This window comes from Lampris incognitus, chromosome 10 (genome assembly GCF_029633865.1).
Source record: "Lampris incognitus isolate fLamInc1 chromosome 10, fLamInc1.hap2, whole genome shotgun sequence".
Lineage (NCBI taxonomy): Eukaryota > Metazoa > Chordata > Actinopteri > Lampriformes > Lampridae > Lampris > Lampris incognitus.
In genome coordinates this window covers 52809866-52825462 of record NC_079220.1, presented here as the reverse complement: position 1 = coordinate 52825462, position 15597 = coordinate 52809866, and the positions used below count along the sequence as shown (strand labels likewise).

Here is a 15597-nt window from a genome sequence, read left to right as displayed (position 1 = left end):
ACACACACACACACACACACACACACACACGCGCGCTATTATACACTTTTTGATGTTATGCCCTCTGGGACCTTGAGGGCACTTGCAATAATGACAATTCATAAGCTGTAAACATCCACTACCTTTAAAATTATAAAAAAAACATGTTCGGTAACACTTTCTATGAAGCTTGCATCTATAACGCCCTATAAGCATCTATAACGCCCTATAAGCATCTATAAACGCCCTATAAGCATCTAGTGCATCTATAACGCCCATACTTTCCTATAACGTGTATTACAATGACTAAGGCTATGGCTGAAGACCTGTGAAATAGCACTGAAGTGTCATTATGCACCTCTACCACAACTTCAGCAAAACAAGTTGACTATGATGCATTATGACATTTGACAGATAAACAGGCTAATGATGACATATTTATATTGCATAAATCCGTTTTTAAATTGACATAATGTGTCATAAAGGTGGTTACGATGTGTTGTGAGGGCGTACAACATGGTTATAATGATCTTACACTGACTTATAGCTACACTTATAGGGCGTTATAGATTGCTTATAGGGCGTTATAGATGCTTATAGGGCGTTATAGATGCAAGCTTCATAGAAAGTGTTACCGAGCATGTTCTAAAAAACCGGCACCTCCACGGCTTGGATCCTCGTGGCTCGAAACGACTAGGCGGGTCCCTGAGCGTATGTGAGTGTTTTACAGTGTACGCGGTAGCGCACCGCCGTTAGATTACCACAGCGACAACGGAAGGTCAAACGTTGGGCGTGAGGCCTCGTTTACCTTCCTGTACTTATGTGTCCTCATCCTCCTCTCCCCTCACCAAGGATGGTTCTGAACAGGCCTGGCCAGCGAAGGTCGGCACCGCAACAGCATGCGCTCACCAAAGGCACACACATGCAGACAGATGTGCAGCGTGCGCCCAACACATCACATCAGAAGATTATGAAATGTTAAAAAGAAAGCAGCCTCAGGCGTCCGCGGGTGGCGTGGGGATCGCCGGTTCGAATCCCCGTGTTACCCCCGGCTTGTGTCGGGCGACCCCACAGACACAACTGCCCGTGTCTGCGGGTGGGAAGCCAGATGTGGGTATGCGTCCTGGTCGCCGCACTAGCGCCTCCTCTGGTCAGTTGCGGCACCTGTTCAGGGGGGGAGAGGGGGGGAAATAGTGTGATCCTCCTACGCGCTAACGTCCCCCCTGGTGAAACTCCTCACTGTCGGGTGAGAAGAAGCGGCTGGTGACTCCACATGTATGGGAGGAGGCATGTGGTAGTCTGCAGCCCTCCCTGGATATCGGCAGAGGGGGCGGAGCAGCGAGCGGAAACGGCTCAGAAGAGTGGGGTAATTGGCCAAGTGCGACTGGGGGGGGGGGAAGGGGGGGGAAAGAATCCCTAAAAAAGAAAGCCTTTTCTGGGAACGTGTCATGTCCAATTTCCCCAATCAAAGTTTTGATTGTTCAGCCAAATCAGGATGTCCACAGGGGGAAATTCAGCCCTACTTTCTGTCTTTCTACTCCCCCCCCCCCCTCTCTCCTCTCTCCCCCTTCCCTCTTACTGTCTGCCCCCCGGTTCTGCTGGAAGGATTGTGTGCGACCCTTCACCCCCTGGCTGGTGTGTGGTTAACTCCAGCTCCCTTCCCCGGTGGCTCCACTGGCCGACTAGCTTTAGGAGAGGGTATGTGGCCCGGGGGACATCCAGTGCCCTTTCTGCGGTATGTAAATATTGTATTACAGTCTATTTGTGGACAGCGGGAGGAGGCGTTTCAGCGATGGCCTCGAAGCTCGGTTTAGTCTGAAGCCGGCTGAACCAAACAACCCGCCTCCGAGCGTAGCCGGCTGGACGTGTGCCCGTCTCTCTCTTGTGGGAGGTTGTGATGGTGATGTAGCGCAGAGTCGTGAGGCAGCTAAGAAAGCACGTCTGACATGATGTCAACAGCAACCGGGCTTGTTAGCGTTGTGTGTCTGTGTGTGTCTGTGTGTGTCTGTGTGTGTACTTTCTGGGCTGATCTACTATGAAACACTAGGTTACCTGGGGCAAAGACAGGGACGCTCTTCCTGGGAACCATCTTGCCGAGCCAAATGTGTTGTTGTGCGTTTGTGTGGGCATGTGTCTGTCTGGTGTGAAGTGACCGGGTCACCAAGACGGCCTCCACGTCTTCCCCTTGCACACACACGGCGCTGCTGGCTGTGCACAAAAGCGTGCACTTGCAATCTGCATGCTCGTGTACTTTGCACGCCGGGTATTTGTGTGCGTCGCACATTTCCCGGGTGACCCTCGGATGTCTGCTGGTGAGTGAGGCTGCTTGGAAGAACCAGATCCTTTCTCTGCAGCGCTGTGTGTTCTCATGAAAGTATGCATGATGCTGCCATGTTCCTGTCCGTCGTCTGGCAGCCGGGGAGGGGGGGGGCTGGCTCTGCCCTGGCGCTGGCCCGGCCCGGTCCGGTCCGGTCTGGGGAAATCATAAATTTGAAATGTTTTGAAGTGCTAAAAGCGCCCAGACTCTGTCCTTGTTGTCTGTTTTGGGTGGCGTGAAAAAAGAAAGATATGTCAGAGAATTGCTGGTGTTTCTGTTGGTTGGCCATTTTTTTTAATGATGATAGTGTGTGTGTGTGTGTTGTGTGTGTGTGTGTGTGTGTGTGTGTGTGTGTGTGTGTGTGTGTGTGTGTGTGTGTGTGTGTGTGTGTGTGTCCAATTTGTCCATTGCTCTGTGTGTGTGCGCAATTTTTGTGCACGTTTTTGTGACATGTGTGGAAACAGTCACTCGCTGTGTGAGCTACTGCTACTTTGTTTCCTTGTTAAAACAGCCATTTGAGATCGTCCCCATTGTTGCTCACAGATAGCGGATTAGTGCGGGGAAATACTGACAGCTCAGCTCGGCTGCTCTCCGACTATCCGGGCACCACAAAGACTCTGTCTTTTTCTCTCCTTTCACTTGACTTGCTCTCTTGTTTTTTCGCCCGCCCGTGTTCTCTGCATAAATCTCTCTGTTTTTTGTGTTTTCTTGGTCTTTCAGAAATGGCGTTTTCACCCCCGTTCTCCGCTCCTGCTCCTCTCTATGACCCATCATATTCACGGCCAGGACTCGGAGGATACCTCTGGCACTTTGCCCCGGGGCTGTGGATGGGGCCTGGTGCGCCCCTATACCCTTCTCTGTGACCTGGACTCCATATGGGGCCGTGGCTGTTGAGTCGGTAGCTGCTGGCGGGGCGTTGGCGTCCATCTTGCTGGCACTGGTCCTACTCTGCCGTTTACGCCACGTCAGCGAGGCGGAGAAGCGCAGTGGCGTCGGGCCCGTTCTCCTGCTGCTCCTCGGTATCCTAGGCCTGTTTGCCCTGAGCTTTGCCTACCTAATTGAGCAGGACGAGTCACTGTGTCTCCTCCGCAGGGGCTCTTTGGGGCCTCCTCTTCGCGGTCTGCTTTTCCTGCCTGCTGGTACAAGGTGTTCGTCTGCGCAGGTTAGGCCGGGAGCGTCGGAGCCCGGGGGGATGTGCCCTCACAGGCTTGGCCTTGGGTTTGAGTTCTGTGCAGGGCATCATCGCTGCTGAGTGGCTGCTTCTGACCGTGCTGAGAGAAGGCCGTGCTGCCTGTCAGTACTTGCCTCTGGACTTCTCGCTCGCCTGCAGCTATGTGCTAGCCCTTCTGCTAGCTGCATTAACCGCCGCCTCCCTGGCGCTGTGCGGTAAGACGTGCCAGTGGCGCTGCAATGCCGTCTGGCTGTTGGTGACCTGCCTGCTGTCTCTGCTCCTCTGGGTTGCCTGGGTCGGTTTCTACCTATATGCAATGCCTGGCTGGGGAGGTCCCCTGACTGGAACGACCGGCCCTGGCAATAGCTCTGGTGGCCCAGGGCTGGCTGCTGTTGCTCTTCCACGCTATCCCCGAGGCCCACATCTGCCCTGAGACCCCCGCCACAGCCCACCGCCCCCCGACTACTTCGACACCTCCCAGAACTCAACGCGGATGAGGGAGACCAGCTTCGACGAGGACATCCCCCTCTCCCACAGGCAGTTTGTGGAGAACCAGGGCTACGGATACAACGACGAGAACACTGCAGGTACCGTGCACGTCAGTGTAGCAGAGCAGACCCGCGTAATGCTTCCGTCTATGGGTAGGGGTGAGCGAGTGGAATGTGGGCCATTTTGAGTAATGGAAAAGAGACCATATTACCATGCATGGCTGGGAATAACTACCAGACAACACTCCCTCTGCGGCAGGGTTACGTAGTAAGACTTTAAAGGAAGAGACAAGAATGGCAGGGGAGAAATACAGAGAGAGAGAGAGAGAGAGAGAGAGAGAGAGAGAGAGAGAGAGAGAGAGAGAGGGAGGGAGAGAGAGGGAGAGAGAGAGAGAGAGAGAGAGAGAGAGAGAGAGAGGGAGGGAGGGAGAGAGAGGGAGAGAGGGGAAGGAGGGAGAGAGAGAGAGAGAGAGAGAGAGAGAGAGAGAGAGATGAGAGAGAGAGAGAGAGAGAGAGAGAGAGAGAGAGAGTATAGAAGTGATCACAGTGACTTCTCTAATGGCCGTCTCTCTGTCCTGCTCTGCCAGGCCTGAGGAGCGGTGGTGGCCACCATAACGGTAACACTGGCGCCAGGCCCAGCGCCCCCCTTCCGCAGTAACGTGTACCAGCCCCACCGAGATGACCATGATCCTGAACGGGGGGAGCGGTGAGTACAGCATCACAGTCACAGGTACACACCGCTCGCACATTTCACACACCGCACTCACTCTCTCATTCAGCTGCTGCATAATCCGCATGCACATTTGGGCCTTCCAGAGTACACGATGCTGAATGAGAACGAGGGAGGGATTTTGTGTGTGTGTGTGTGTATGTGAATATATATATATATATATCGCCCCCCCCCTTTTCTCTCAATTGTATCCGGCCAATCACCCCCACCCTTCCGAGCCGTCCCACTCGCTGCTCAACCCCCTCTGCTGATCCAGGGAGGGCTGCAGACTACCACATGCCTCCTCCCATACATGTGGAGTCACCAGCCGCTTCTTTTCACCTGACAGTGAGGAGTTTCACCAGGGGGACGTAGCGCGTGGGAGGATCAAACGATCCCCCCCCCCCCCCCCCCCGAACAAGCATGCCGACTGACAGAGTTGGCGCTAGTGCAGCGACCAGGACACATACCCACATCCGGCTTCCCACCCGCAGACACGGCCAATTGTGTCTGTAGGGACGCCCGACCAAGCCGGCGGAAACACATGGATTCGAACCGGCGAACCCCCGTGTTGTTAGGCAACAGAATAGACCGCTACGCTAACCCAGACGCCCCTCTCTGTCTATATATTTACGCACGAAATAAAAGCACACAAGGGACGTGTGTGTTTATTTTGTGTACTGATGGGCTCGAGGGGTCACTTTATGAAAGGGTGTGAGTAGCAGGTTTTTGTGCGGGGCGAGTCAGCCGCGACGCCGTCTCTCTGCTGAATGATGCCGCTGTGTCCCGGGGCCTGTCGGGCTCCCCATTCGGCCAGGATGGATGGCCACCGTGGCCGGCATAGGCGACCGACCGCCTTCCAACCACTGTGACACAAATGAAGGCCAGACAAGCGGAGGTGCTCTGTTTGAGTCTGGAGACTAAAATGCTGAGGCAGTGCTCTGCTAGCATGCTGGGTGCACCGGCTGAAACGCTAAAACCAGCATGGTTTGTTGACCATGTTCCCGAGCAGTGTCTTGTTGATTTGCTGAGTTTGCCTAGAAAGGGAATTGAGGGAGAATGCCTGAGAGGCCGCTTTCATTCTCCTAGATGAGAATGGCATCCATGTGTGTGCTTGCGTTTCACTTTCAAGCCCGAGAAGCACATGGCTGCAGGGCCGGATCTAGGCATAGGCAAACTTAGGGTCTAGCGCCACAGGGGGGGGGGGCCCAGACAGACGGATAAAACATCAACTGTTGGTCTAAATGAAAAATATTTAACATAAAATATTTTAAACTATAAATAGATAAGAAACAAAAACATATACCTAACTAATTAACCATGATAACCACGTGGCAGTTAAAAGTAATATTGTTTTTTTACAAAGTATCAAAATGTGCTTGCTTGGGGGTGGGGGGAGGGGGGGGCCCAAGAAAAAATGCTCTGCCTGGTGTAATCCGTCCATTTAATCCGGCCCTGCATGACTGTGTCATGCCTCGTAGCAGGTGTGGGGTTGATAAACTCGGTTTGTCTCCTGCTCTCTCACAGTGCCGTCCGCACCCCCGACTTACACAGGGAGGCAGTTGTGGTGAAGGTAAAGACCGGGCGAAGAGGATGGCGAAGAAAGGCGAAGAAAGAGTGACGAAGGGCCCTGAGACTTGGGGCCAGCCTGGTTGGAGTGGACTTCAACATAAACGCCAACGCGGCCCTTTCCCTGTGTGTATAGACTGAGTACTTACACACTGACTGTGTGTGCCAATCAACTTACGCCAACTATTATGTGTGTTTGAGAGAAAGTGGAAAGCAGGGTGTGGAGGACAGAGCTAACGTCTCCTGGAGGGTTTAAAACTCCATTTTTGGTATCACTGCAAAATGATAAGGAAAAATATATATACATATGAAATACATATATATATATACATATATACATATGAAACATATATACATATACATATGAAACATATATATACATATGAAATATATATATACACATATGAAATATATATATATATATACATATGAAATATATATATATATATACATATGAAACATATATATATATTGAAATATATATATATATATATATACATATGAAATATATATATATATAAATAAGCTGCCTTGGCTCTGAAAATATCAACAGACATTATTCTTTTCTTTCATCCAAGTTTGCTCCCCTGAGATGATGCCATAGTAAGCATCCCTGGAAACTGTGAAATGTATTATTTTATTTCTCTCTCTCTCTCTGTCTCTCTGTCTCTCTGTCTCTCTCTCTCTCTGTCTCTCTCTCTGTGTCTCTCTGTCTCTCTCTCTCTCTGTCTCTCTCTCTCTCTCTCTCTCTCTCTCTCTCTCTCTCTCTCTCTCTCTCTCTCTCTCTCTCTCTCCTCTCTGTCTCTCTCTCTCTCTCTCTCTGTCTCTCTCTCTCTCTGTCTCTCTCTCTCTGTCTCTCTGTATCTCTCGCTCTCTCTCTGTATCTCTGTATCTCTCTCTCTCTCTCTGTATCTCTCTCTGTATCTCTCTCTCTCTCTCTGTATCTCTCTCTCTCTGTCTCTCTGTCTCTCTCTCTCTCTGTCTCTCTCTCTCTCTCTCTCTGTATCTCTCTCTCTCTGTCTCTCTCTCTCTCTGTCTCTCTCTCTCTGTCTCTCTGTATCTCTCGCTCTCTCTCTGTATCTCTGTATCTCTCTCTCTCTCTCTGTATCTCTCTCTCTCTCTCTGTATCTCTCTCTGTGTCTCTCTGTCTCTCTCTCTCTCTGTCTCTCTCTCTCTCTCTCTCTCTCTCTCTCTCTCTCTCTCGTCTCTCTCTCTCTCTGTCTCTCTCTGTCTCTCTCTCTCTCTCTGTCTCTCTGTATCTCTCGCTCTCTCTGTATCTCTCTGTATCTCTCTCTCTCTCTGTATCTCTCTCTCTCTCTCTGTATCTCTCTCTGTATCTCTCGCTCTCTCTCTGTATCTCTCTGTATCTCTCTCTCTCTCTCTGTATCTCTCTCTCTCTCTCTGTATCTCTCTCTGTATCTCTCTGTATCTCTCTCTCTCTCTCTCTCTCTGTATCTCTCTCTCTCTCTCTCTCTCTCTCTCTCTCTCTCTCTCTCTCTCTCTCTCTCTCTCTCTCTCTCTCTCTCTCTCTCTCTCTCTCTCTCTCTCTCTCTCTCTCTCTCTCTGTCAGTCAAAATGGGTTTTTTTTTAGTGCCTCAAAGTGCTGGCACTGAAGCAGAAATATTCGCTCTGTCCTCCATCCATCCATGCTGCAGGTGCAGACAGAGCACAGGGGACCAAGTGTGCAAGTCGTGAAGCACCCCTCACCCCCCTACCCCCCCACCCACCCCGCCCAGCCCAGCCCCACCGCCAAAAAAAACCCCCGCCTCTGAAGGTGTGTATGTGAGGTTCTGTATGATAATACATACGCTGTATCATAAACTCTGGACACATACCACTCCGACATATCCTCCTGGTCTGCAGTCTCCTTGTCCCGTGCACCTCGGCTTCCTCGGCGAACACTTGCCCTCCTGTCGCTCTGCTTCTGTTGGCTTTACGCTGTATCTACTGTGAATATAACCCACACTTCTCAGCTCGCCTAATCACCCACCTCCGTGGACAAGAGCCCAAAATTGCAAATCAAACTGTGAGGCCTCAACGGCAGTTAAAACGAAAGTCCACCGCGGACGCACGCGTGAAGAAAAACGCCGCGACAGACTGGGAGCACCTATCAAAGCCGACTAGAAGCTGCTAATGAACTGTTGTTTCAACAGATGGGACAGAGTGGGTCCGGATTTGATGGGGTGGGGGGGGGGGGGGGGGTCAGTCAGCGGGATTTAGCAGTTTGTGAATCTAGGTCAGACTGCTGTTGCTCTCCCACATCTGTGGCCAGTGGGAGTCTGAACCAGCCAGCGCAAACTGTCACTTTATGTCAGAGAGAACCAGACCGAGGAAATGGTCGCCCGTACTCAGCCCCTCTCTCTTTGTACGCCTGCGTGTGCGAGTGTTGTGAATTTATGCATGTCGGGAGATGACAAGACAATTCAGTCAGGGTTGGCTTCTGGTGCTACATTTATCTTTCCTCACACATTACTTCCCAGCTAGGCACAGAGATATACCAGGAACAATGCTGACGGGCCCCCCGATACCGACACACTCGCCAAACCGTGAGTGGCGGACTGCGTTTATGAACCCGGGGCCTGGTGTTGGGCAGCTCTCCGCGAGCCCGAGAAAGGATCAGATGTGCGGTGTCAGGTAAAAAGAGAGGGAACAAATCCAAGCTCACGCGGAGGAGAAGGGGCAAGGGGCGAAAAGGAAAGAGGTGGCGAGGGATGCAGCCCCACGTGACAGCGGCATCCCTGCCACTTCCTCCGGTCAGCCTCCGATCCGCGTGAGAAAATGGCTCCCGCCACTACTGTGAGTGAGTCTGTCTGCAGACTGCTGGGACTGTTTTGCACACATGCACACACACACATGCACACATGCATGCACACATGCATGTGTGCATGCATGTGTGCATGTGTGTGTGCGTGTGTGCGTGTGTGTGTGTGTGTGTGGAGGGCAGTGCTGTGTGTGGCTGTCTTCTGTATGCAGAGAAGCCTCTCTCTCTCCCTCTCCTGTCTGTACTGCTGTGGCGGCTCAGCCAGCGAGCCAACATCCCTATGCCAAGATGGATGCTTCCCTAACGACAGAGTCTCCATTTCAACACTCCCCTCCCAACACACACACACACACACACACACACACACATTTCACAATCTATCTGTATAGTACAAAGTAGTGCCGTAAAGCATTTTTTTTGGGGTTGTTACCTTCTTTCTTTTTTTTTTAATGTAGATTAAATGTAGACACCAGTGTCGTATAAAACCACTGGATACCTGACTACTGCAGACTGTTTTTATTTTGGGAAGATTTCTAACTGAATTGCTTTGCGTTCATGAATTTGCTTGTCATATTATGCTTTTATTTTCTCTTGCTGGTGTCTTTTTTTTTTAACTAGTATTTTTTGGACTTGTTTTACAGACGCTAGACATGCTTTTATTTGTATTTGTTTTTTATTTTGATTAATTGTTCAACAAACTGGTATGATGTGTCCATTATCGGGATCCAACTTGGACGTCCCATTCTTTGCACCGGTCTTACTGACTGTCAACAGTGGTTCGCTGTTGCTCTTATGGGGGAAAACAAGCGTACCACTTTTCTCAGAAATAGGACAATGGCTATGAACAGTGTTTCACACCTCATACACTCAATAATGACTGTATCTGATATGATAGGGTCACTACAGTGAGGAAGAGAGGCGAGGGTAGACATAATCCACTTTGACCCTAGTGGTGGTTGTACTGGTGAGCCCCTGATCTCACAGTAGACCCTAACTAAGAGGGGACGGGAGTGGTGGGCTTTTACTGGGCCTTCTCGTGGCCCTTCACAGATTGCTACCGTATGGGTAAGGTCTCGCACACTGGGCATACTGAAATAGAAGTGGAGTGGTGGGCCTGCTCCGAGCCCAGACAGGTCTTGTCCCACCGGGCCAGACTCCACTCAACGGCTCTCCGGGATCGGGACCAAGCCGTGGGCCCCCAGATCCTTTAGCCGAGGAAGAAAGGAGCACTGTCCTCAGGGTTTCGGACGGTCGGCACTGAGACACAACCGCGGAGAGTCATCTCCCCCCGAGGTGAGGGGGAAGGTGTCAATGTGACGTTTTCACTTAAATGTGGAGTAAAAAAAAAAGAAAAGAAAGAAAGAAAGAAAAAATAAAAAAATTAAACATAATTAAGATGTGACTTCGTAGATTTTGCACTTGTTGACTACCTATCTGTGCATGCTCATCACCATTTCTACATGTAAGCCCTTTCTCAGACGTACCGTTGAATACTAATTCTATTTATGTCAAGGTCATGTGACAGCAATCATACTCGTCAGTGTATATCAGATGACACAATTATGTCAATTTTGTGCTTTCACGAGGGGGAGCTTTTTTTTTTCCGAGAGAGACTTCACGAGAGGCAAAGAAATACAAGTCAGGGGAGGCAGTCTGAAATCTGTGCTCCCAAACAAATTGGCTCCAGCAGGAATCTTGAAGGGACACACCCGCAGACCTCGACTCCCTCTACTAGGTTGGAGACTCAAAGGGTTAAAAAAAAAGAAAATAGAGAGAGAGAGATAAGGACGTTCAGACGACTACAGAAAAATGGTGACGCTTGTACAGCGGTTCTCTATGTGAAGTTTGTCGTCCCCCTGGGCGGCCCATGAATACCCCCTCCTTCCCGGGTTTGACTTGTCTTTGCCTGTACACTCCTGAGTTGTCTTGCCCTCACGCTGCCCCACCAGGGGCAGCTGACAGGGCCGATATCAATTTCCACAGCTGTGACTGTGCAGTGACGCAGCATGCCTATGTATAGAACTTGTTTCCCCTGATTAGATACACAGTTAACTCTCTCGTTTCTGTAACTCATTCAGGAAAAAATATGTTCAATAAAAGTGTCATGTTTGTAGTTAACTTTTAATTGGATGCTGTCATTTTTCACCCCCCCCACCCCCTCTCTAAATGGTGCACTGGTATACCGGGTAAATCATGCTAATTAACATGTGCTACGTGAATTAAGAGGCCCTGGAGTATTTGCTACTGAGCGCAAAGGGTCCCCCAGATAACGGCTAATTAGCGACTAAATGTGATGGACCCATTTCGTCATATGTTGGAATTAAATTAGAAGAAAATACATCAAACAGTCACGTGATCTCAGACGTGACTATAACTCTTGGGCTTTGGCACAATCCAAAATGTCAATGGGATGGCGGCCTTCCGATCCGTCCCGGTCTCTGCTCCACCCCCCTCTGCCGATCCGGGGAGGGCCGCAGACCACCACGTGCCTCCTCCGATACATGTGGAGTCGCCAGCCGCTTCTTTTCACCTGACAGTGAGGAGTTTCGCCAGGGGGACGTAGCGCGTGGGAGGATCACGCTATTCCCCCCCAGTCCCCCCCCCGAACAGGCGCCCCGACTGACCAGAGGAGGCGCTAGTGCAGCAACCACGACACATACAGCCGCTTCTTTTCACCTGACAGGAGTTTCACCAGGGGGACGTAGCGCGTGGGAGGATCACGCTATTCCCCCCAGTCCCCTCCCCCCCGCCCCCCGAACAGGCGCCCCGACCGACCAGAGGAGGCGCTGGTGCAGCGACCACGACACATACAGCCGCTTCTTTTCACCCGACAGTGAGGAGTTTCGCCAGGGGGACGTAGCGTGTTTGTTTTTTTTAATACATTTTAGACCCCGTCTGCTGACTGAAACGCTTCAAAATACTGTTGGTCTTCACGTTTTAGAGTGCATATTGTTTTGTTTTTTTGTTTTGTGCCGGTTTGAGAATCTAATATAGAAACTGTCTCAAGCGCACATGTCGCCTCCGTCTGCGACTTTAAGGTGAACTTTGATTCTTGCCACATTACTTCACTCCCGGCCCCAGATTTGACAAATTCTAGTATGTTGCATCTAGAGACTGGGAGCGCAGCCCAAAACCAGTCCGTATCCATCTGTGTCCACCTAACTCCTCGCCCACTCCTGACTGCCGCAGTCTTATCCAATTTCAGCGTCTGTGCGGCTGGCTGCCCTATCAGATCCCCCCCTGGATGAAATGGGCTGTTTTATTACCGAACCCAGAGGCAGCTGTCTCCCGGGCAGCCAAACACCTGCAGAAGAAGAGACGTGACGCTCGCCATGGCTCGCTGGAAGGACAAGTGCGTGAGCGACAGGATTGGTCATGAACGCTGTGCATCATGCGGACACCCTACTACTGTGTCCCGTCACTGCAGGGGACGCCCAACGGCGTCCTCCGCACAGGCGCCACCGGCTCAAGGAATAACGGGAATATGCCAAGAATCCACTCCGTCCTCGCGATCGCAACATTCCACTTCCGGTTTGGCGGAGGAGGCAGCAAGTCGGGAGAGCGGAGTCACTAGTTGACATTTATTCGACATCTGTTGTATGATTCACCCGTCTAAAAACCAGTTTAAACCCTCCCCCCGGATGCACATCCGAGTTAATTTTCCGTCGGACGTTGTCCGCGCGGTTGCTAATGCTAAACGGTTTAACCTAGCTAGGTTAGCTAGCTAGCTAACAGGACACTGTTAGCTAGCTAGCTAACAGCTGACCGACTAAGTGAGCCGCGGGTGAGGACTGCGAGAGGGGCGAGCCCGGTGCTGGTAGAAGGGCTGCCGCAGAATGGCCACCAAAAGAGACGTCGAAGAATTAAAGAGATCAAATGAGGGCTTAAGGAGATCGGTGGAGTTCATCGGACACCAAAGGGAAGCCATGACAAATAAGCGAGACACTTTAATTGGACGCGATAAAGGAAACTAACGAAGAACAATGGGGAGGAAGATGTGAAGATTGCGCAACCGGGGAGTAAATTATGGGAGCTAGAACGATGCGCTCGACTGAACGACGTCATTGTCACTGGCCAACCGACGCGACCCAGGTCGTTCGCTGACGCGGTGAAATGCGGGGCCAAGGGGGAGGGCGCAAGGCCCAGCGACCAGGAGCGGGTGGTGGAGTTCCTCCAATGAACAAGGACAGTATAGGAGCTTGTCTTGTCACCCTCTCCCCCAGAAAGACAGAAACAAGCCGGCAGCCATCATCATGAGGTTTGCAAATAGAAAATTCAAAATCAGTCTTCTGCGACAAGGTGCTCAAAGGAACAAATGTTTACCTTCATGAACATTTAACCAAGAACAACGCGGACATTGCCAAAAGAGCTCGATACCTACGCAAGGTGGAAAGAAAATACCAGCAACATGGACTTCCAACTGCGAAGTTTACATAAAGCTAAATGGTACACCTGAGCAGGCAAAAGTGTTCAGGAGCTTGAAGGATTTGGACAAACGTACACAGGAGCTCAATGCTGTTGTTCTATTCACGTGTTCTTGCGATTTGTTATATGTTTCTGAGTTTTGTGTTCTTTTTTTATTATTCTGTTGTTTTTTTATTGATCTGACATCTCTTCTCTCCAAATCTTCAGAACTGACCCTACTACTCTCTGCTCCACTCGCACAATTCAAAGTGTTGATGAGAACATCAAATGCCCCCTGTTTTTGTTACCTAAACAAATGTCTACTAAGCGCCATAGAAAAGGACTTAAAGTCGCCCACGTGAACATTCGTAGTCTGAAAAATAAGGTAAAGGAGTTGAGTACTATTATGTTTGAAAATGATCCACACATAGTCGCAATTTCTGGAACTCATTTGGACGAATCAGTTGACAATACGGAGGTAACTATACAAGGTTACAATATAATTAGACTCGGTAGAAACAGACACGGTGGAGGAGTGGCCTTTTATAGACAAGAACACATTCCAACAAAAACAAGACAAGATCTTGACTGGCCAGATGGGGAAGCAATCTGGATTGAGGTTCACCTGCCGCATCTCAAGCCATCACTAGTATGCTGCTGCTATAGACCACCTAACTCTGACGCGGCACATCTTGAAAAAATCTGTTCAATGCTTCAGAATGTGTCTGACACAGACAAAGAAATTTATTTTGTAGGAGACCTAAACATAGACTGGCTCTCAAAAAACTGCCCTATGAAAAGAAAGCTTAATGACGTCACCACTGTATGTAACTTATCCCAAATCGTAAACCTACCAACCAGAATAAACGTCAACAAATCAGGTGTATTATCCTCAACTTGCACAGATCATCTTTTTACAAATTTAGCTGATAAATGCTCAAAAGTTGTTTCGGTGTCAGTTGGATTCAGCGATCACAACATGATTGCTGTGGCAAGAAAAGTTGAAAGTCCCCAAAGCAGGGCCTAAAATGATATAGTATAAAAGAATATATAAAAAATTCTGTGATAATGCATTTATTGAATACCTGTACAACATACAGTGGGACAGTGTATTTGAGTCTACTCATACTGAAGCTGCCCTATATGAATTTATGAAATTGTTTTCCTCTGCGACAAACATCTACTACTACTTTCGGCTGCTCCCATTAGGGGTCGCCACAGCGGATCATCCGTTTCCATTTCTTCCTGTCCTCTGCATCGTCCTCTGTCACACGAGCCACCTGCATGTCCTCCCTCACCACATCCATAAACCTCCTCTTTGGCCTTCCTCTTCTCCTCTTCCCTGGCAGCTCCATATTCAGCATCCTTCTCTCAATATACCCAGCATCTCTCCTCCACACATGTCCAAACCATTTCAATCTTGCCTCTCTTGCTTTGTCTCCAAACCGTCCAACCTGAGCGGTCCCTCTAATATAATCGTTCCTAATCCTGTCCTTCTTCGTTACTCCCAGTGAAAATCTTAGCATCTTCAACTCTGCCACCTCCAGCTCCTCCTCCTGTCTTTTCGTCAGTGCCACTGTCTCCAAACCATATAACATAGCTGGTCTCACAACCATCTTGTAAACCTTCCCTTTAACTCTTGCTGGTACCCTTCTGTCGCAAATCACTCCTGATACTCTTCTCCACCCATTCCACCCTGCCTGCACTCTCTTCTTCACCTCTCTACTGCACTCCCCATTACTTTGGACAGTTGACCCCAAGTATTTAAACTCAAATGCCTTTGTCACCTCCACTCCTTGCATCCTGACCATTCCACTGTCCTCTCTCTCATTCACACATAGGTATTCTGTCTTGCTCCTACTGACTTTCATTCCTCTTCTCTCCAGTGCATACCTCCACCTCTCTAGGCTCTCCTCTCAGGCTCACCCTACTCTCGCTACAGATCACAATGTCATCCGTGAACATCATCGTCCATGGAGACTCCTGCCTGATCTTGTCCGTCAACCTGTCCATCACCATTGCAAACAAGAAAGGGCTCAGAGCCGATCCTTGATGTAATCCCACCTCCATCTTGAACCCATCTGTCATTCCAACCGCACACCTCACCACTGTCACACTTCCCTCATACGTATCCTGCACCACTCCTACATACTTCTCTGCAACTCCTGACTTCCTCATACAATACCACACCTCCTCTCT

The 15597-nt window shown here is 50.0% G+C and overlaps 1 protein-coding gene across 1 annotated transcript; it reads left to right on the top strand.

The window, feature by feature from the left end:
* Window positions 1-3031: 3031 nt before the first annotated feature.
* Window positions 3032-10205, top strand: gprc5ba (G protein-coupled receptor, class C, group 5, member Ba). The gene is given in 11 exon segments (XM_056288456.1): window positions 3032-3178; window positions 3180-3389; window positions 3391-3778; window positions 3781-3813; window positions 3816-3895; window positions 3897-3923; window positions 3925-4054; window positions 4543-4598; window positions 4600-4623; window positions 4625-4685; window positions 10045-10205. Coding segments are annotated over 11 exon segments (1290 nt in total). The 5' UTR covers window positions 3032-3058.
* Window positions 10206-15597: the final 5392 nt, after the last annotated feature.